At 34.4% G+C, this 21,443-nt stretch overlaps 2 protein-coding genes, 1 long non-coding RNA gene and 1 pseudogene across 3 annotated transcripts in view; 3 read left to right on the top strand and 1 right to left on the bottom strand.

Moving 5' to 3' along the window:
• Positions 1-9,188, bottom strand: part of LOC128264553 (uncharacterized) — a 230,872-nt gene extending 221,684 nt beyond the window's left edge. Inside the window, 1 exon segment of the mRNA XM_053000092.1 lies at positions 8,959-9,188. The gene's annotated coding sequence lies outside the window, so the exon portion shown is untranslated.
• A 2,977-nt stretch (positions 9,189-12,165) lies between these two features.
• LOC128264591 (uncharacterized) lies at positions 12,166-12,929 on the top strand. Its single transcript, XM_053000154.1, has 2 exons — positions 12,166-12,558; positions 12,885-12,929. The coding sequence occupies exons 1-2, from the start codon at positions 12,166-12,168 to the stop codon at positions 12,927-12,929; spliced, it is 438 nt and encodes a 145-aa protein (XP_052856114.1).
• On the top strand, positions 12,893-14,610 carry LOC128264570 (uncharacterized; annotated as a pseudogene).
• A 229-nt stretch (positions 14,611-14,839) lies between these two features.
• On the top strand, positions 14,840-20,620 carry LOC128264581 (uncharacterized). Its single transcript, XR_008268750.1, has 2 exons — positions 14,840-15,091; positions 19,878-20,620. It is a non-coding gene; the product is annotated as an uncharacterized LOC128264581 (long non-coding RNA).
• The last annotated feature ends 823 nt before the right edge of the window (positions 20,621-21,443 follow it).

The following is a 21,443-nucleotide window of genomic DNA, read 5'->3' as shown; positions in this document are numbered from 1 at the left end:
AATTTATTATTTTCTTTAATAAGAAATGTTTTTCGTAAAAAAAATGCTCATATCAACGATATGTCTTTAATGTCTAAAATTTAGAACAATAATAAAACTGCAATATATAGTTTTGAAACTGCAAATCAAAATCAAATACATATACAATAAAAATAAAATTAGCAAGTTTAAAAGTTTTCGCAGCAGTGTCAATTGAATTTCAGGAATTTCGTCTGCCTTTTAAGCATTTATAGAATGTTCCACGTTCCCCGGAAACTTTTTCATGATACCTGCTACATTTATTTCAACACCCAATGGAACTAAAGCGCTTTAAAAGCAGAACTCATCAATAATTTTTCGCCCACTCATCTATCATTCGATAGTAGCATATATATATATGCACCTTTATATGTATCATATCATTTATATAAAGTACATATGTATATACATATGTATGTATGTACATATATACAAACGGAGATATATGTACGAAAAGCAGAGAAAGACAGATGCCCTGGTAGAAAATCATGGGTGCTGAAGTTTGGCAACGTCGCTATGAAAAACTCTCAATATTTTTGGCCACATGTTTTTCAACCTCTGCCGCCGTCGCAGTCAGCGTTTTTATTTCTTCTTATTTTTCTTGTTATTGTTAGCAATTTTGCAACTGTGTTTGCTTTTAATGAAAGCAATTAAACTGCACGGCCGCAAATAAATAAAACAAAGCGGAATGCAAACAACGACGAAACAAAATAGTAAATTGAATTCACACTACGAAAATTGAATTGAATTTAAGATGCGAAAATTAAGCACGAAATTCCAGTAAAGTAAACTAAAAATAAAAAAAACAAGTAAGAAAGAGCGGAAAAGAAAAAAAAACTCAACCAAGCAGACGAAACAATGTTGCCAAACTTCACAATGCGGGAATGAGAGGAAGGGAGATGGAAAAAATAAAAAAAACTTAAGCACGCGTAAAGATTAAAGCAGCGCTGTTGCCGAATTTCACAAGCAACATAGGAAAAAGCAAAAAGCAGAGAAGCAGAAAACAGCCCCAGCGCAAACAAATTAATAAAAATAACAACACACATACAGCAGACGACATCAAATACACGAAAAAGAGGCTTAAAAACTGTAAAAAATATAAGAAAAACAAAAACATAAGAGCATAAAAATCCCAAAAAGAGAAACACAATCAAAGGCTAACAGAGCAGCATTATAATAATAATATTAGCATTCTAAGGAAACTACAGTGGACACTCTAAATACTTCAAAAATAATAGTGCCTATTACACTTACTTTAATGGTACAAAAACCATAATTGGACCATAATTTATGAAAATAATATAATATCAGAACGCTGTTAATGAATATGATTATTAAAAATATTTTTTAAATTACTTCGAATGAACCAGTTAATATATTTAATATTACAAATAGTAGAATGTGAATAAAGGAACATTTACTGTATTAAATTTTTTGACTTTTCAAGCTCTCATAAGTTTATTGTATCGAGGTTGCATAGTAAAGTACTAAAAAGACAAAAACCAACTTAAAGAAGAAGTCGAAAATGATGCCGAGGCACATGTTCAAGAGCGAGCGAGAGGAAGAGGTAGCTAAAGAGTAGGAGCAAGTGAGAGAGGTAGTGGGAGTGAGTGGAAGAGAGATGGCAACACCAGGGGGCTCTGCGCACAAGTCAAGCGGAAGACAGAGTGAGATAGAGCGAATGGGAACAACAAATAAACCAGGCAGTAATAGTGCAAAGAAGACGATCGAAAAGGGGGAGGGCAAATGATGAAAGGAGAGGAAAAGAGGGCGAAAAGAAGAGGAGAGCTGCTGAGGTTAAGCAAAAACAGAGAACAACAACTGACGCGGGAACTTCTACACAAGCCCATATTCACATTCACGTACATATCGACAGTGGAGCTCAAAATATTAGTTCACAGAGTTCAGCTTCATTAGAAGAGCTGTAAGTTTTTATGGTAACGTTGGTAATGGTAAAGAATATACTTCTTAAAAATGCATTTAAACAACAACTACTAAGAATTATTGAGTTGCTAAAAAAACAATTTGTTTATATTTATTAAATGTACATATTTCTGTTTAATATTTCATTTATGTACTAACATTTATTTAACATATTTGCAATTGAAAACCATTTCAATTATAAGTGGGACTCAATTGTTTTCTATTAATAGATATCCATTTATTTCTGCTTAAACAAATCAAAAAATTAATTTCAATTTTAAAGAAATTTAAATGTACATTATAACGAATTGACAGGTGCTACAATTCCGGGCATTGCTGTGTACATCCATACATACATATGCATACTTTGCCAAAGCAAACAGTAGGCGGCAGGGCGAATGGAATGAAAAGAGGAAGTGGAAGAAGAGAGGGGGAGGGCGAAAATGGGGAGACATCGTGCGCAGGAACGTTTATGCATGTGGTGGTGTGGGTAAAAGAGTGCGGGTGACGCAACAGCAACAACAAGTGCAAGGCGGCAGAGCCGTTGGCAACTGAATACCGCACACACACACACTTTCGCAGACATAAAACTCGCAACGTCATAAAACGAAGCGGACAACAAAGCGACCAAGCGACTAAACGACGAACGATGCGACAAGGCGACGACGACGGAACGACAAACTCGCACAAATTCCCCAGAGAACCGATATGCCAGAAAGAGAGAGTGGGCGGCGGGCAGTGAGCGCGAGCGAGATGGGGCAAATGCTCTCATGCCAAGTTTTGTTGTTGTCTGCTTTTATTTTATACTTTTCACCTCCCGCCGGCCCGTTCAAATTTGTTGGCTTTACATTTTGGGCTATTTTCTGAATTCGCTTTTTCGCCAGTTTAAAAGTTAAGGCAAATGCACAATATTTAGTTCAAGAAAAAAAATTAAATATTTGCCATACGCACGTTTGGTATTGGAAATTCTGAGTACTAAGGTCATATTTTTTTCATTTTTTGTGCTTATTTTTGGAACACCACTTTGTATGGAGTTTCAGTTCAATGTGTACTTTAACTACTTTTTGCACACTGTATGTGTTTTTGCAAAAGTTTAAAGTTGAATTTAATTATCTTTCTTAAACAAGCATTTTTTTTATCAAATATCAAAGTTTTAATATTAAATTTTAATTTTCTTGTGATACCCACCTTACTAAAACGAATACTTTCTTTTAAATAAATAAATGTTTTAAAAAACCGTAAAAAAAACACATCTTTATGAACATAAAAATGATTATAAGAGAGCCGATATTAATTATGTATATTAACATCTGGTTATTCGTATAGTTTAATTCGGCTTCTAACCATGAATTCTGAGTTAAGAAAAATCTTAAGCTCTTTATAAAAATAATATTTGAAAAAAAAAAGATTTTTTAACTTCTTCCGAATTTATAGTTCCTTTATTTAGCAAGCTTCCTCTGAAAATAGCTTAATTTCCAAGTGAAAAGCGGCAACAGCGCATTTTTGGCTCCCACAGTGCAGTTTATGCGTGTGTATGTTCTTTGTGTTTCGGTGTGCATGAAAAATGATAGGAGACTTTTACGAAAAGAAAGGAGAGGCGAAGAGAACATGATAGAGAAGGGGGGTGGGTAAAAACGAGTCTAACGAGTAAAGCGCAGGAACAACAACAACTGCAATAAACACGGCGCGCAAGGTGAAACACGTACAAAGAAAAATAAAAAAACCCATGTAAAGAGAGGGAGAGAGCGGTATAATAATAATAATAATTGTGGAGCACACACACACGTACATATAGAGACGTATAAATAGCAGCGCATGCTTTTGACTGTTTTATTCATACACATGTGTGGGTGTAAGCCCCCCTCCATTGTTGTTATTGCTAAAAGCCAGAAATATGTACAGTAAAATACATACGGACAGAAAACGAAATAAGAAAAAAAAAAAAAGCTGAACCACAAAAAAAAATCACGAGTAGGCCGAAAGCAATTTATTTCAGATAAGCGCCGCTGCCGACGTCGCTGCCTACGTCGCTGCCTTTAGGCCCGGCTCTTCCTCTTCTTCTCCTTCCTTTTCGGTTTCCTTTCCACTTTTCGGTGTTTTGGGCAAAGTAAAGTATTGATTTTTCGTTTCGTTTCGAGCTTTAATTTAGTGTGCCTGGCTTTTTTCGGGCATTTTGTATGGAAGTATAAAAACACAGTGAAGGTTTTAAGAACGTGGTTTATTTTTACCAATTTTAATATTTTGATACATATGTACATATACATACTGACTAGATATGTACCTGCATTTAAATAAGATATGCCAATAATTTTAAATATTTCTTCTCGAATATTTTTTTTTTTATATTATTATATCTTAATAATATTAAGTGTGTACCTAGAATTGCAAACATTTTTATATATGCAAACATTTTTTATATATGTACATATGTATGTATTTATAGGCGGAAACTTGTTTTATAATCGATTATTTGTTTCAAAATAAGAATTAATTTAAATTTTGAGCACTATTTTTTATACGCTGCTGTATAATATTTACTTTTCTTCTTGCAAGTGTGCATGTTGTTTTGGTGCGTGCGTGTGCTTTATCAGTTACTTCTGTGCATGTTGTTTTTGCCTGGAAAAACGTGTTTCCACCTCAAAAAGTTTCCACCGTAGGTTGCTTGTACATATATGTATTTATTGTATTTTTATATTTTTTGTTTGGCGAAAACACGAAAGTGCAACGAAAAATAAATAATAAATATTGCAATATTAAACACACATGCCGCACATGTGGTTTCTTAATTTTTGTAGTTATGCGAAAATAAATCTGCGTAAGATTCTTACTACATATGTATGTACATACAAACATACATATATGTATAGCATTATATAATGCATTCGAATTTGGATGAAATTATCACAGGAGTGTTTTGAATTATCAAGCCTAAAACTTAAGTTTCAAGCAATATTTCATTACCCAAAATTTTTTTTTCAATTTCCGTAAGATGATATATTGGTCTTTCTATAAGAGAAAATTTAGCTTCAAATAATTTTTTATTTTAACAGCTGCCATTAAGTAAAAACTTACATAAGTATGGATGCAGTAATTTATTTTTGAAATTTGCCAACCGTATTTTTCATGGCTTAAAATTTTTCCAATTAACAAAACTGAACTGCCTTTAATTTTATTTCATATTTAATGGAAAGAATTTTAATGGATAAGACAAACACAAAAGACCGAAATAAAATTAATCGCTTGAAATGTGATTGTACGGTATACATACATACATACATATGTACATACATATACAATTTACAATTTTTGCATATGTACATATTTCTAATGAATATGATGCATGATTGAAGAAGAATCAGCAAACAAATCTCCAAAGATTCTTAAAAATTTGCAGTTCCGTATAGTCAGTTTCTTTTGGCCTTTCGCCTCATATTATTTTATTTTCTTCTTTTTCAGGTTAAAGAACATTCGAGAGGCGGAGATAGTGGAAAAGAGCAAGAAAAGGGTACAGGGATGGATGAAAAGGGGCAGAAGGGAGGGGAGATAAGAAAATTGCGAGTTCAGAACAAGAGCAAAGAATGTTGCTTTTAAATTACTTTCACATGTTCAAAGATTGCAATGGAATAATAATAAGAGGAATTTTCATACGGAAAAAAAATAAATAGAAAAATTTAGATTTAAATGTATTGGAGGAAGGAATGATCTACATTTGCTGGGGGGTAACATTAAAATTATTGATATGTACATATAAACTTCGACTTTTGCGTTGCACATTGTTTCATGTGTGTTTATATTTTTTTTAATTTTTATTTATTTTTTTTTATAATTGTGCTGTATTGTTTTTGCCGCTGGAAAACTAAAACACAAAAATTACATTAAAATTTCTTTTAATTTTATTTATATTTGGATCGGTTTTGATATTGCATTTTTCTAGTTTTATTTTAAGTGCCCGACGAAATTTTATTTCAAAATTATTATTTGTTTTAATTTGTTCCCACCAATTGATTAGCCACAGTACACAAAAATGGGCAACAAAGAGTTAAAGCGAATACTTAAGCACAAAGACGGTGGTTTCATTTTCTCTTTTTGTTTTCTACGGTTTCTTTGTTTTTCTTTTCTTTTCTTTTTCTTTTCTTTTCTTTTCTTTTTCTTTTCATTTCTTTTATTTAATTTAATTTTTGTAGTTTTTGTCTGGTTCTACATCTTCCTCTACCATCAGCAAAAAAAAAAAGCGATGTTGCCAAACTTCCTTCGAACGTGAATTTTTTATTTTTCGTGTGTGTTGCGTATTTCTTTTCGCTGAATTGTTGTTGCTTTACTTTTTGTATTTTACCAACTTTTTTTTTGGTTTTTCCCTTTCTGGAGGAGGAAAAATCAATATGCGGATTGCGATTGCATTTAAATGAACAAGAAAACGGCAATCAGGCTCAAAACAACTGGGAAATCTAAGCGTTAAGCCCACAACTGTAGTTAAAATAATAGCACGCAACCAAAAATAGATATATGTTATTTTGAACAAGATTTTTGCTTCAAGTTTTATTATTATTAATCGATTTTTATTTTATTGAACAATTATAAAACCATTTATGTTTTATTTTTTAAATGAACAATTTATAAGCATTTTGTTGGTTTGAATAAAATGTACGCTTGGCTTTCATAGAAAACTAAAAAACAATTTTACTTTTAAAGTACTTTCTTTAAGCCTTTTTCATTGTTCGACACTACTATTATATTGAACACAACTGTTTATATATAATTGTTTGTGTATTTAAGTATCAGTGAACGGCAGCAACAAAAAATATGGTAAGCACAGCTAAAAAAAAAAAAAAAAACAAAAAACCGGTTAAACAAGAAATTCTACGTGCGGCTTATACGAAAAAAATTTCAGAAAGCAAAGACAAAAACAGCAAGCAACAAAAACCATCTCATCTATATACAAAAATGTACATATGTACATCTGTATATATAGTATAGCTATTCACATTTAAACCAGAGAAAAGAAATTCGTGAAACCAAAAAAAAAAAAAAAAAAAACACAAGTAATATTTGCATAATTAAAATGCTAATGGGAGATTGGAATATATAGAAGGTGCTCAAAAGCAAAGCCAAGAAAGGTATAAATAAATAAAACTACAAATGTATGGAAATATATGTATACCAAATATAAAGCGGAGCCCCGAAGAACATCAAAAAATAGACACTATAAAAAAGACACTATATAAAAATAAAAAACCTGATATTTTTTGGCGCCACACGTATGGGTGGAAGAAGAGGAAAAAGACGAACACATGTCGTGGGGAATTGAAATTTCAAAAATTAAATCAAGTAGAGTTGAAGAACCAGATCGCGAACTTTAAAATTACATTTTAAGGCAGTAGAATTGCATTTAAGATGAAGTATATATTTTTGTAAGGTGTTACAACCCAAACGTATATTTAAAAGTAAGATGAAATGAAATAAATCGAAATATACTCAACCCAATCGGAAAAAATTGCATTGAATCTCAGAAATTGATTAAAATACAACTACATTTTATTGAAACATCGCTTTTATAATTATGCAAGTATTCGCTTTTTTTTTTAATGTCTACCACATTTTTCATATTGTTCTTTATAAACAATTTATAAACCATATTTAATATTTAAGCCATCGTCGAAACTTATAGGCAAAAAACGCCAGCAATTTTTTTTTAACAATTATATTGTTTAGGAACTGAATGTATTTAAATAATTATTTTTCGACATCCAATTGGAAAAATGTTTACCAAGGTTATCTAGTTGGATTCTGGTGTTTAATTAAAAAAATGTCATTTTCCATATTCAAACAAAATTTTATTCATTCATTTTGAAAAACTAACTTTTTATTTTGTAAACTAATTTGTTTCAGGATATTTTACCACATACGACTTTCTACTAATGTATACCGCGTTATAAAATAAAAACAGCTTTTTAAAAATCAATTATAAGCCCTCGTCTGTTTTTGAGTTCAGTCTTCAATAAAATCTGTTTAAGAACATTTCAATTTCAGATATATTAAATTACGAATTAAAGAGTAAAAACTTTTAGGCCAAACATACGATCTGGTTCAGATGTTTTGCTAATTCAACTACATGTTTCAGGAGAACCTATTATAAGCTAAAATTTGAAATTAAAAATGAATTGCACACGTTTCCGAATTTCAGTCATACAAAAACTTTTCAACCATTCATACCACTAAGAGTTTTCAAAGAAATTTTGTGTTATGGAAATGCTTTTAAAATTTCTAACTTAACGCTGTTTCAACACATGGTTTAATTTGTTAAAGAACTTACCCGGTTAACGACGGATGATGGCTAAATCCGCGATGAAAAAATCCGTGAGAATCCATGAAAATCAGTTTTCAACTTTAATTTAAATTGCATTTTTTGTTTTTTGGTAGTACAGCACAAATAACGCGATATCTTATTTTCTATTGATTTTTCTTTTTTTCAGTAACATTAAAAAAAAAGTTAACCTTATAAAAATATTTTTATACATATGTACATATGTATATATATTTCTTTTTGGCGAACGGGAGGGTATAAAGCAAATAACGGTATAATTTTTTTTAGCACAGGGCGTTGTCATGCCCAAAAAAATTGTTGTTTTTTTTTTTTGGTCGGTTGATGTTGTTTAACAAATAATCTCTCTACAGTGCTGTGTGTGTATGTGCGACTTCTTTTTTTAAATGAATTAAATAAAATTAGAGCACACACACACAAAGACATTTAGAAATTTGTACACTTTAATGAGAGAGCGAGCGAGTTAGAAATAGGGAGTGCACGTACGAGAGAGAGTGAGAACAAAAAAAATCGCGACGCAATTTTTATATTATTTCTTTTATTTAGCTCTTTATTTGACGGCTTTACGTTTTTTTTTTTTTTGCTGGCACACCGACACACACACACTCACACAAGCCCGCACGAATATTTAATATACATATGTAGATATATATATGTATATATATATTTTTTTTTAACGAATTGCGTTGCACATTTACCTCGGTTAATTTTCGTGAATTTGTTATAAATAAATTCGCAACGTATATGTTATCTGGCGCAAACGTTGTCAATTTTTCACATGCTCTGCGCGCAGCACACACCCGAGTTTTTAGCCATTGAACAACGACAACGACAACGCAGCGCCAACTCGAAAACGGCGACGCCGGCAGCGACGTCGGCAGCGTCACAGCGGCCGCGGCAGAGGCAACCGTTTTTTTTTTTTTTTTTGTCTTCTGTTTCAACGGTTTTCTGTTTTTCGGTGGTTCGAATTGCCAACAATAACTCTAGCAATCAAATGCTTCTTGAAAAGAATCTCAAAAGTAATTGCAAAATATGTTATTAAAATGCCGGGGAATTATATATTATTTTATGTGTTATTACAACCAACGAGAGAGAGAGATAGCAGTGCGATGTTGCTTTGGTTCGCTTTTTGCCGACGTCGAGCATCAAACCACTTCGAACCATTTGAACTGTCTCGCGCCGCTGCCAACCGTTGCAAAGCGAACAGACCATCGAAGTCGTACCATCACACTGGCGGCCCAAAATATTGAACAGAGTGCGCAATTTTTTGGGAATTACTGGCATTAATGTAAAATTTGTTCATAATTATATTATATAATATCTTTTCTTTCGCCTAAAAAGCTTGGGAATGATTCAAAAACAGGGAACTTGGCTACCGTACGAGTTACGGTCGAACAAAAATTGCGAGGCGTCTCTACTGCAACGTTAAAAAAAAAGAAAAAAAAAAGTTTCTTGCATCGTCTCGTTACCAACGATGAAAGTGAATTCTTTACGACAATCCTAAGCGGAAAACAATCATGGGAGCTTACCGGCCATGCATCAATTTCGACTGCAAAGCCAAACAATCATGGCTCGAAGCTGCTTGCTGTGTTTTTAGTGGGACCAACGCGGCGTAGAGTATTACGAACTTTTGAAACCAGGCGAATCCATTACAGTATCTCTCTACCGGAACCAGCTGATGCGCATGAGCCGAGCGCTGAAGGTAAAAATGGTCACAATACAAGGATAGGCACGATAAAGTGATAATCATCCTATACGACAACGCCCGGCCTTGGGTATTCCAAGGTCGTAAAAACTTAGCTGGAAACACAGAAATGGAACATGGGACATCCTAACCCTACCGCCCTACTCACCAGACATCGCTCCATCCCATTTTCAATTGTTTACTTCCAGCACTTCCAGGACAGCACTTACGAGAAGGTCAAAAATAGGCTGGATACATGGATCGCGTCCAAAGATGAACAATTTTTTTCGACACCGAATTCACATGCTGCCAGAAAGATGGGAGAAAGTTGTAGCCAGCGTTGGAAAATATTATGAAAAATCAGTATTTAGCTATTTTTTCGCAATAAAGCCTCAAACTATGAAAAAAAAAACGACGGTTTTCTACTTGTATTATATTTATATATTCTATTTTATATTTCTATTTTTTATGTGGCGATTTAAAAAAAAACATAAACGTTTATTCGAATTGTTATTGCTATTATAGATTTATATAAATATTTTGAAAAGCCAAAACGTTCCCCGAAAAACGATTCAATGAGTAACCGTAACCCGAGCCTTTTCGCCAGGCACAAACGATTGATAAATTGAAAAATGAGCACTTGCAATGGGTTTAATTTTCATTCTAGCGTATTTTTTTCCGACCTTTTCCGACCTTTTCCCCCTTGTCCCATTACTGCGATAATTTTCATTTGCCTGCGTTCATGTGTGTTTTGTTTTTCCGCCGTTTTATTTATTTTTTTTTTTTTTTCGTCGCCTGCCAATTTGCAGTGAAAGTGAAATGCGCTGAGCGCAGGCGGTTTGAAAAGGGGCGGGGTTACGAGGGGTCATGTTGGTTGGTGGGAGTGGGGTGGTGGGCGCGGTTGGCAGAGGGCAACGGCCAGCGTAGGCCGGGCCTAAAAAAAAAAAAAAAAAAAAAAAAAATAAATAAAACCCGAACACACGTGCGATTTACCTGCAGTCAGTCAATCAGGTTGCATGTTGGCTTCCACTCATCGAACCAATTTTCCAGTCGCGATTTTTGATAATTTGTTAAAAGGGTCTGCATTCTTTCAGTGTAATAGAATACATTCATTTTTATATTGGGTATTCTATTTTTTGCTTGATTTTTTCCTTTAATAAAATAAAAATCATAATATTCATATATTTAATTAATATTTTATGATAAGTATTTTTTGGTAATTGTTAATGCCTGTGTTGTGTTTAGGCGAAACATACATATATGTACATACATATGTACATTTTTTTTCTAGATGTAAACAAACATTAGAATTATAAAATCAAATCAATTTCATTTAAAAATCTGTTGACCCTTAGACAGTTTAAAAATTAAACATAATTTTATTGGACACATTTGTTTGTGTAATATTTTTGTGTGTTTAAGGATTGTGCTAGTAATTCTCAATGAAAATAGCTTTCCTGCCAAATGCAGTAAAAAAAAAAAAAGTAAATTCAATCATTTATAAAATATCACAACTTTTATAATGATCGCTTAAAATATTGAATATACTAACATTATAATATTGAAGTAAACCAAATGAAATAATCGAGTCGAAACATTTGATTTTGAGTACATTTTTGCAAATGATTCGTGTCTATTAATATTTGTTGTAGGTTTACTTTGTTTTTATTAGGTCTGCTAGCAATCCCTTTTACCCCTTTATTTTCTCTCTCTCTCTCTCTCTCTCTATTTCTTAACTTTTTCCTTGTCTTTTTTCTTTCCCCCTTTTTGTGTTGTTGTTTGCAACCGGCCGGCGGAAGACTTGCAACATTTTTCTAAGCGCTTTTTTTTTTGTTCATTTCATTTTCCTCACCCCGCAACGTTGCCAGTTTTCAGTGCAAAAATAACAGCCACACACAAAAGCGGCAACGTCGCAACATGTTCGAGCATGAGCGAAATGAAAATCGGCAACAGCGCCTGGGAAAAAAACCGACTGCTGCAGCGGCGACATTTTATAACAAACATAAATAAATAACAGGAGCAAAGAGCGAGAGTAAGAAGTAGAGAGTAAGAAGTAGAGAGAGAGAGAGAGACAGAGAAAAAGTGCGAATAAAGGCCGCTCACACACGTTGTATTTGCTTGTCATACCGTATCATACACAACGCCGGCAACATCATACCAATCCCTTTATCATCATACTCTGTCATTCAAAGTCAGTCGTTCGAATCGAACGTGCAAAACAATGTCGCCAATGGGCGCTAATAATTTGTATGATGAACCCGAGGTTATGGAGGAGTTCATCAGTTGTTATCGACATTTTACCGCCCTGTGGGATAGCAGTAGTACCGATTATCTATCAAAACAAAAAAAGGAACCCGGCTATCAGGAACTATTGAAAATCCTGCGACGCGTCAACGGCGGCTGTTCGGTTCAGGACGTTAAACGCAAGATAAACTCCCTGAGATGCTGCTACCGTCGCGAGATCAAGAAGATACAGGCCTCCGAAAATGGCTATCAACCGCGTCTCTGGTGGTTCCACCTAATGGACTTTCTGAAGCCCGTTCTCAACATACAATCGCCGGTCAGGGTAAAATCGGAGAGTATGGACGATAGCCCCGATGAGACAAGCATAAATGTAAGCTATAAAAAAAACTTGATTTACTATAAGTCAGAATTATATTATTTATTACTATTATAACAAGAACGAAGTCTTATTAGAACTGACAACATCAACTGTGAACCCTCTACTTATTTTTTTTTATTAATTCATAATCCTGGCTTACATACATATATAAAGTAAAAGTTCCATTATCAAAAAAATGTAAAGATAATTTTGTTTGGTACATACATACATACATATTCATTTTTTTTAATTATATATATGTAATTATGTTTTTAATCCAGTCGTAGCTTGTTTTTCATTTTAAAAACGCCCTGAACTTTTAACATTTTCAAATTAAGAATCGGCATAAGGCGAAGAGTGCAGGGATAACGAACAAGTCGTAAAGTCGAAAGGGGTTGACTGTCAGGCATAGTGTTCGTTTCAAGCGGTTTGACGGCGGTCGTACGACAAACGCGGTCGTACGACATTGGACATTTAGTCGGTCAGTCAGTCAGTCGTCGGCCGTCAGCAAGCCGTTCAACATGTCGCAGCATAGTCACACAGCGATCGAATATTGGAGTGAGTTCTTTCGCATGTACCGCTCGATGCCCGAATTGTGGCTAGTGCGCAGCAAGCTGTATCGAGATCGCAAGCTCAAGGACGAATCCTACGGTCGCCTTTTGGAACTATTGCGAGTTTCCGACCGGTACGCCAATATCCATACCCTGAAACGAAAGATAAACAATTTTCGGACATCGTACCGCCGCGAACTCCGAAAGGTACTCGAAAGTGATAACGCCTATGTGCCATCGCTCTGGTACTTTAAAGAGCTCGATTTTCTATTTGAACTTGAAACGGGGGGAACTCCAGTTGGATAACGAGACGGTGGCAGCGGCGGGTCAAGAACGGGATTATGAAAACATAACAGTATACCAAGATGAACAAAAACCAGACAGCCCGGACTATATGCAGCAGCATGAAAGTGAAGAAGGACACTCAAACATGGACGCCGATCTTACCGAAGAGTCCGATAACGATAACGATAACGATCACGTGATCCATCAAATAGACAGCGATGTGAGTTATCCAAAAGTTTGGAAAGTTAACAAAAGCTTAAAAAATCATAAATGTATGATATTATGTAAAAATTACAAAACTTTTACGATGTTTTTCGTTTTTTTTTTTAATCATTCAATGCTTATGTAATAATCATTTTTTTAAATATAATATTTAATTTAATTTAATATTTATAATTTTATAATTAGATATGTAATTATACAAAATAGTTGTTTTTTTTTTTCTTTTTTTTTTGTAAAATTTCGATATTTAATGTATTTTTAGGACGACGACATTTTTTCGGAGCCCTTTCCAACTGAAGAGGACGTACTACGCATCGAGGCTGTGGGCGATGGCGAGGCGGATCCGGATCCGGAACCAGAACCTGACCAGCAATCCGTAACGTCGATGGCACGCCTCAAATCGGAACACAAACCAGACGATTATCAGCCATCATATTCGGGGACTAGCAAGAATATGAGTCCTCTGCCACGAAATAGCTCGGAATTGGTGGGCAGAGAAGTAATTACGGACAAAACCGGACGTCGTATCCGGATCCGGCGAAGACGCAGCAGCAATGACAGCGATTACGGCGAGACAGCGAGGAAGCGTAGAGTAGAGGAGATCCCGGATAGAGATAGAACCGAGATCGGGATAGAGAAAGAGAAAGAGATAGAGATAGAGATAATAGGGGCCTTGAAAGCGATAGCGATAACGAATGCGAGCTGATCGGAAGGCGGATGGCCACCCACTTCCGGCATATGCGACCGAATCAGCGGCTCTTCGCCGAACGGATAATCAGCGAAGTATTGGTTTACGGCCGCATGAATCGTCTTTCGTTCGAGGCCCGCTTTATTCCGGGCGGAAAATAGGGCCCGAATTATCGAACTCATATATGTATGTATGTATTTAGCATTGGGCAAAACGGGAGTTACGTGGAGTTTTGGCCAAGTTTGCTGTATGTATTTACAAAATAATCGAATATTTAGGATATTTGTAACTAAAACTAAATCTAAATAATAAACAAAACTCAAATTGCAATTTTATTTAATAAAAAAAAACTTTTTTTATGTTTATATATGTATATATATATTATATATACATATGTATGTGTATATGTATGCACATACATATGTACATATAAAAGTAAAAAAGTTCTGTTTCAAATATTCGTCTGAAATGCATAATAAATATACCATTAAAACCTTAAACAGGTTATGTACTTATTACTTATTTTTTCTTCAAGAGATAACAAGTATGTACATATAAACAAACATACGAATGTACACAAAATACAGAACTTAAAATAAAAAATATTTTGTTTCATAGGTTATTTATAAAAACCGAAAAATGACATTTTAGTCTCCTGTAAAAATGCAAAAATGGCAAATGCAAAGCGAATGGCGAAAAACCGACGGAAAGAGGAAGGGGGGAAAGAAAAAAAAAAGGAAGGAGCAGAAAAGAATTGTATAACCCGAACCGGTTTTTATTCATTTTTAATTTGAGTGAGGTGAGTGGTTCTGCATGCGGATCCCCCGCTCTCTTCTTCTTTTTTTCAGACTCCCTCCATTTTCCATTTCTACTTCTGATTTTCTGCTGCTGCGCTGCTTACTGCGATTCTTTTATTCTTTTAGTTTAGCTTTCTTTGCGTCGCTGCTGTGTTCTCTCTTTCTTTTAGTAACTTTAATTTGTTGGCATTGCCATTGCCGTTATAGTCCCGCCTCTCTCTTTCGCACATTCTATCGCCCGTTCTCTCTTGCCCTTTTACACATTGCTCTATTATCGCTGCACAGAAAAAAAATAACATTTATTGCTACGTTCATTGAATATAAAGATAATTTAACATGTGCTATTATTTGTAATAAACTTACATATATGTTATGAAATGAAACATGATTATGTTAGTAACTAACAAAATATTTTAATTTTTTATTTTTGGTGTTAAACAAACTTTAAACATTAAAAAGTTAAACTCTCATTCGATTTTAAACTATACATATTTATATTGTATATAAAAAATATTTTAACCGCTTTTTTTGTCTGTGTGATTTTCGGTTAGGTCGGGTTCTATTTGCTTTTTGTTTTCTTTTTGCTTTTCTTTTTTCTGTCGGTGAGCAGGTGGTGCGAGTAGTGGATGGTAAATTACAGAAGGGCGAAAAATAAGAAAGTGGGGTTGTCTTATGGGTTCGGTAGATATGTATGTATGTACATATGTACATAGATACATATGTAGTATGTCTGTATGTACATACATATCTCTACACCCATTGTGTGCAGTTATTTATGCACGTTTGTAACTTGATCAAAATTTTAAACTGTTATTTGCCTTTGCTCACACCTTTGTTGTGGTTTTAATTTGTTAACCTTAACCCTTGTGAGGTTTAACGACTAAGACTAGAAAAACCTGTTTCTATTTCCCATCAAAATTATGAACTAAGAAAAAAAAATAACTTGTTTTTAAAAAAGACTTAAAATATTTTATATGTATATGTAAATAAATTCTTATAAAAATATATAACATTTAATATGCATTATAATCAGACAGTCGAAATAGTATTTAAAGTATTTATTTGTATCCAAGGGGTTAATTTTTTCGAAAACCGATTAGAGGTGCGGGTCGCATTCCTCCAGGATTAAGGATTAGTGTTTTGGGCCCTGTTTCATCCTGACTCTTGTTCTTTCGCCTGTTTTTTTTTCTTCGCATATGCTTTAAGTTTTGTCTTCCACATGTGGAGGTTTTCATTTTTCTTATTCTCTTTCTTGGCGTTTCATTCTTTTTGTACTTTGCTGAAGTTTTTTATTTGTTTGCTTATTTGCAAGAAAAATAAAAACCAAAGGGAATAAGAAAATATAAAAGCAGCGCAGCAGCGGTCATTAATAACTTTGTTGCCCTGTCCTTCCTGCTTTTGTTTCGCCTTGCTCTGAATTTTTATTGCCGTTGGTCGTTACTTCGTTACCCTCTTCTTCACCGTCACCCTTTTTTCCCTCTATCCCTTTGCTTTTCAAGCCGATTCGTACACATAAAAAAAATATATGTATTTTTAGTTTTCACGTTATTTTGATAAGAGAATTATATGTACATATGTACATGTATGTACATACATATGTATGTAAATTAATCAAAATTAAAACCACATTTGCTCAAGCCAGATTGGTAACAAAAGGCCGAGTTCTGGTCTCACTGATGCCCAAAGAATTTTAATTATTTATTGGTTTCATGGATATTATTTCGAGTATATTGCTATAACATCTGTAGCAAAATATGTGAAATTATCATATACATAAATCATCATAACATACCCATTTTTCGTTCTGTGTAGCCATTTCGCCGTTTTAGTTGTTTCTTTTTTTGGTGCCTGCTCAATTTTTGGGTTTTTCGCTTTTGATGTCGTTACAGTTGTTGTAGCCGGCATTTATGCCGTCTCAGAAAAAAAAAACAAATTTAGCCAAATTACTGGCCTCTACTTATTTGCCTTTTTTTCCCCTTCTTTTCCACACACACACACACAAAACTCAAATATTGGTGTAACCCACTGAGAAGAATTTGTAGAACTTGGTTTTAACAGACTTCCAATTGCAGATTGGTTTAATAAATGGTGTTTTCCTCCTAATATTTGTTATATTGTACAATGTATGTGTGTATATTGTATACATACATATATCTCTAGCTAATTTTTTTAATGTTTGCAATTTTTTTTATGGTTTGGTTTTATTTAATTGGTTTCAATTTGTATATTATTTATTTATTTATATTATTTGGAATGTCGTTTGCATAACGTTACCATATTATTTATTTTTTATATTGACTTTTTGGCGAGTGCATTTAAAATTAAACTTGAAGTTTCTGGAAAATTCGCATGTCTAAAAGTTTAGATGTCCACTGTGATGTATGAGTATGTAAATATGTACATATGTATGTTTGTCGCCATTTGCCTTTCTCAGCGTCTTTGGTTGTGACATGTTGCCTCCTTTCCCTTACCCTTTTCCTTCTCCTCCGTCGCTTCTTCGCCCTTTTCCTCTGGCAAACAGTTTTTGGTCGTAGTCAACCGCAATAATCCATCCCATCTGTGTGTGTTTGTGGCACAAAATGAAAATGGCAAAACAAGGTCAAGTGTAGGGAGCAAAGTTTGTTTGAGTGCACACACGTACACAAACTACGTATAAACAAATTAAACAAAAATAAGAAACATTAATTTTGCATACATTTTTCATTAAACTCAACTTTGCGATTCCTATTTGTGTTATATAAGACTTTTTTTTCTAATTTAATTGATTATTATAACATGTCAGTGCTACAATTGAAATTTTGACTGAGGCACTAGTCATCAAGTAAAATAGAAACAAAAAAGCTGAGCTCTCATTCATTTTTCATAAACCATTTTTTTGTTGGTTGTTATTCATTTAGCAATGATTTGACTGATTATTGTCAATGCTTAGATTTGAATTTCACTAATTATATTTAATACATGTTTACATTATGTACAAACATACATACATATATAAACACTAGATGTTTATTTATTTATACATACTACATACATATGTATGTATGTATTTTGGTTTTATGGGCTCTACGTTAAGTTGAAGGAAAAACTTAAGTTTTAAGTCCATGAGTCACGTTCAACAGGCGCAGTCGTCGTCGGCAGAAGCGACGACTGTGGCAGCGACTGAATTTAAGGTTGACTTTTTGACGACAAAATAATTTGCACAAAGGTGCAAAGTTTTTTTTTGTTGCGTTAATTTCCCTTTTTTTTCTGTATTTTATTAAATTATTTGAAGAGCTGAACTTGACAGATGACACTCTGTCGCAGCCCGGGCCTCTGCCGGCGTCGACGTCGCTGCGCAACGACACCTGTGGCTATGCGAAAAAGTCGACGAAAAATGGGGGGGTAAGAATGGAATAAAATAAAACAACCCCTGTCTGAGATTTTTGCTGCCAATTTTCGCAGGCCTATGCAGTAATTCTCTCTCTCGCCCGAAAAAAAGGTGTGACGTAGAAACCAAAACACACAAAAGCCAAACAAAAAGAATAAACGGAAAAAGGCTTGGAAGCAGCAGCTGAAAGTGTAACTAAAGTACACACACATAAAATTGTATACCAATAAACACACACACATGTACAGCGACGCAAGCGTTGCAAAAAAAGAAACCTAAATAAAAAATTAAATGGAAATTTCTGATATAAACACAACATACATACATACACACAAACAACGAAATGAAGTTTGGCAACGCTGCGCTGCGAACCGCGCAGTCTCCATCGAGCGACGCCGGCAGACACAAAAACAAACAGTAGGAAAAGTCGCACGCGTGAGTGAGATGGACAGATGGTGGGTGAGTGAGTAAGCGAGTGAGTATGTGAGAAAGCCAGCGCGTCAGAAAGGAGTTTTTGTTGTTGTTTTTGAGCAGCGCCGCACGGCAACAGCGCACAATGGGTCAAACATGGTATGAAGTGAAGAGCAAAAAAATCAAGCGTAAGGGAACAATTATTTTTTAATATTTATTTATCTACAAACATTTGGAGCAGAATTGAATTATAGACCCTTTATGTAATAAATACATTGTTGGTTTTTAAGAGATATTTTGGCTGCTTTTAGTGCCATTAATAAATTTAAAACTAAACGTTCTATTGTTGGCCTTAACAAATTGCAGTGTTTGATCTTATCACTGCCTACTGTGCAAAAGGGGCTGGGTGAGAAGAGAAGAAAGCAAAGAGCAAGAGCAAAATGAGAAGATAGCTAAAAAAACACAGACATCGCTGTGCGAAATTTCACGATTCTCTTCCAATTACAAAGAAATATAAGGATATTTAAATTTTTGAATAACGTATGAAATTAATTTCGACAAAATAAAAAGACAAATCTGTTTAATTTTTAAACAATTATAATTATCTAATAAGACATAAAAAAACATTGAACAAACGAACATTCGCTAGTGTAAAAAACCGGTTTCAAATACTAGTACTGCAAAGTAAAATTGTACTATTATTTTTAATCTAATAGTGTTCGATTTAAATTATTGTATTCTGCTGAATTCGCCAAGTTCGCCACTGGGTCGTTTACCGCTTGGTTGCATCTTCTTCTTTTCTCTTCACTCTTCACCCTCTCCATTTACTTTTACTCCTCCCACTCAAGCGCTCTTCCTCTTCGCGTTGGTACGAAAAAAACACAATTTTTTTCGCTACAATTTGACACACAAAGCAGCTGTCTGCATAAGCACCACACACATTCGTAGATACATCGTACATACATTCATTACATACGTACTCGTATATATCTCACGCTGTGTTGCCATAGATACAAACAGACACACGTAATTTATATATAAATGCGCTGGTGGAAGGAAGAGTGAGCGGGAGAGGGCTTTTTGTTATCTACTGCGCATTGTCTTGATGTTGTTTGCGTAGTTGCTGTATATATATACGTGTGCGAGTGTGTGTGAAGATGAAGCAGAAGTGGAAGAGCAAGAAGAAGCACGACAGCATACCAAATAACTAGCGCAGACGTAAAAGGAGAGAGAGGGAGAGCTCACAAATCAACATGACACGACCAACGTCAAAAACAACAACAAGCCAACAGAACAAACCGGCACATTCAACTTCAACACACATACACACAAAATTCTCACACGAAGAAGATGAAGAAGGAGAAGAGAAAGAGAAGAAGGCGGAGAGGGAAAGGACAGACGGCTGAGACGCGAGACTGATGCGTGCAAGCGAGAGGGCGCAAGGCGAAACGAAAAACGAAACGAACGAAATAAATAAAGAAAAAGACACACCGAGAGAAAACAAAATCACATCAATAGATTTAAAAAAAAAACTGTAATTAATAAGCCTTAGAACGAAAAAAACAAATTTTTACAATAATAATGTGGTTTTCTTAAATACGAATTATAGCTCAATTTTTTTTGCAACTCATAAATCAAAACAATTTCGGACGACCTGATTTTTTTTTCGCGGTGCATCTACGCCAGCAAGGGTGAAATAAAAATAAAAAGAATAATAATATAAAAAGCGAAATAAAATGATAGCGTACTGAGAGTGGACTGCGAAATTCTCGGGGGTTTTGGTTTTGGGAGGGTTGAACGGAGGAGTGGCGTAACCCGAAGCTGGACATGCAAAAAATATTCTGCGACTTAAAGCAAAAGAGAGTTGGGGCAAAAAACGGGTCAATCAATGTGACAACGTTGGAGCTTTGGGGTTTAAGGTTTGGGGGTAGGGGGGTTAACGTCTCATAATCCGCTTAAGATTCAGCGAACATCAGCGGCGCTCACCACGTGCTAAAAGTTTTTTTTTTACCTGGCAGTAATTCCCTTCGACTGCTCGCTGTGAATCTGGATAACATCCATTTCTGCAGGCCCCCGTGTCCTTACCCTGCGATTTTGGTTTGAAACCACATGAGCGTGTCAAAATAACGTGAGCGATTTAGGTAAGGTTTGTATAGGTTAGGGTTAGTATTTTAAAGCAAAGAAAGCAGTGCAATGTTTAAAGAGTGGGTATTCGACCGTTGATAGTGATAATTATGTTATTAAGGAGCTAGGTCGATATTGAAATCAAGAATTTCAGAGAATAAAAAATAATAAGGAAAGCACTTTCAACATCCAAAAACGGAAGGTGCATAAATATTTGAACATACATACATACATAATTTTAAAGTATGAAATAAAGGAAACGCCATTTAATGTATTTGATGTGTTCTTAAACAATGGATTTATGTATAGGGAAACTATTGAATTGTTAAGAAGTTGTATAGAGACTGTTCCATATTTATTGTTCGATTTTTATTTAATCGAATTCAGTAGTTCATGGTTTCATATAAGAAGAGGGATGCTACCAGCCAGCTTCCTTTGACGTCATCCTGCGA

This window comes from Drosophila gunungcola, unplaced genomic scaffold, assembly GCF_025200985.1.
Source record: "Drosophila gunungcola strain Sukarami unplaced genomic scaffold, Dgunungcola_SK_2 000074F, whole genome shotgun sequence".
Lineage (NCBI taxonomy): Eukaryota > Metazoa > Arthropoda > Insecta > Diptera > Drosophilidae > Drosophila > Drosophila gunungcola.
This window is presented reverse-complemented; position numbering and strand designations above follow the sequence as displayed.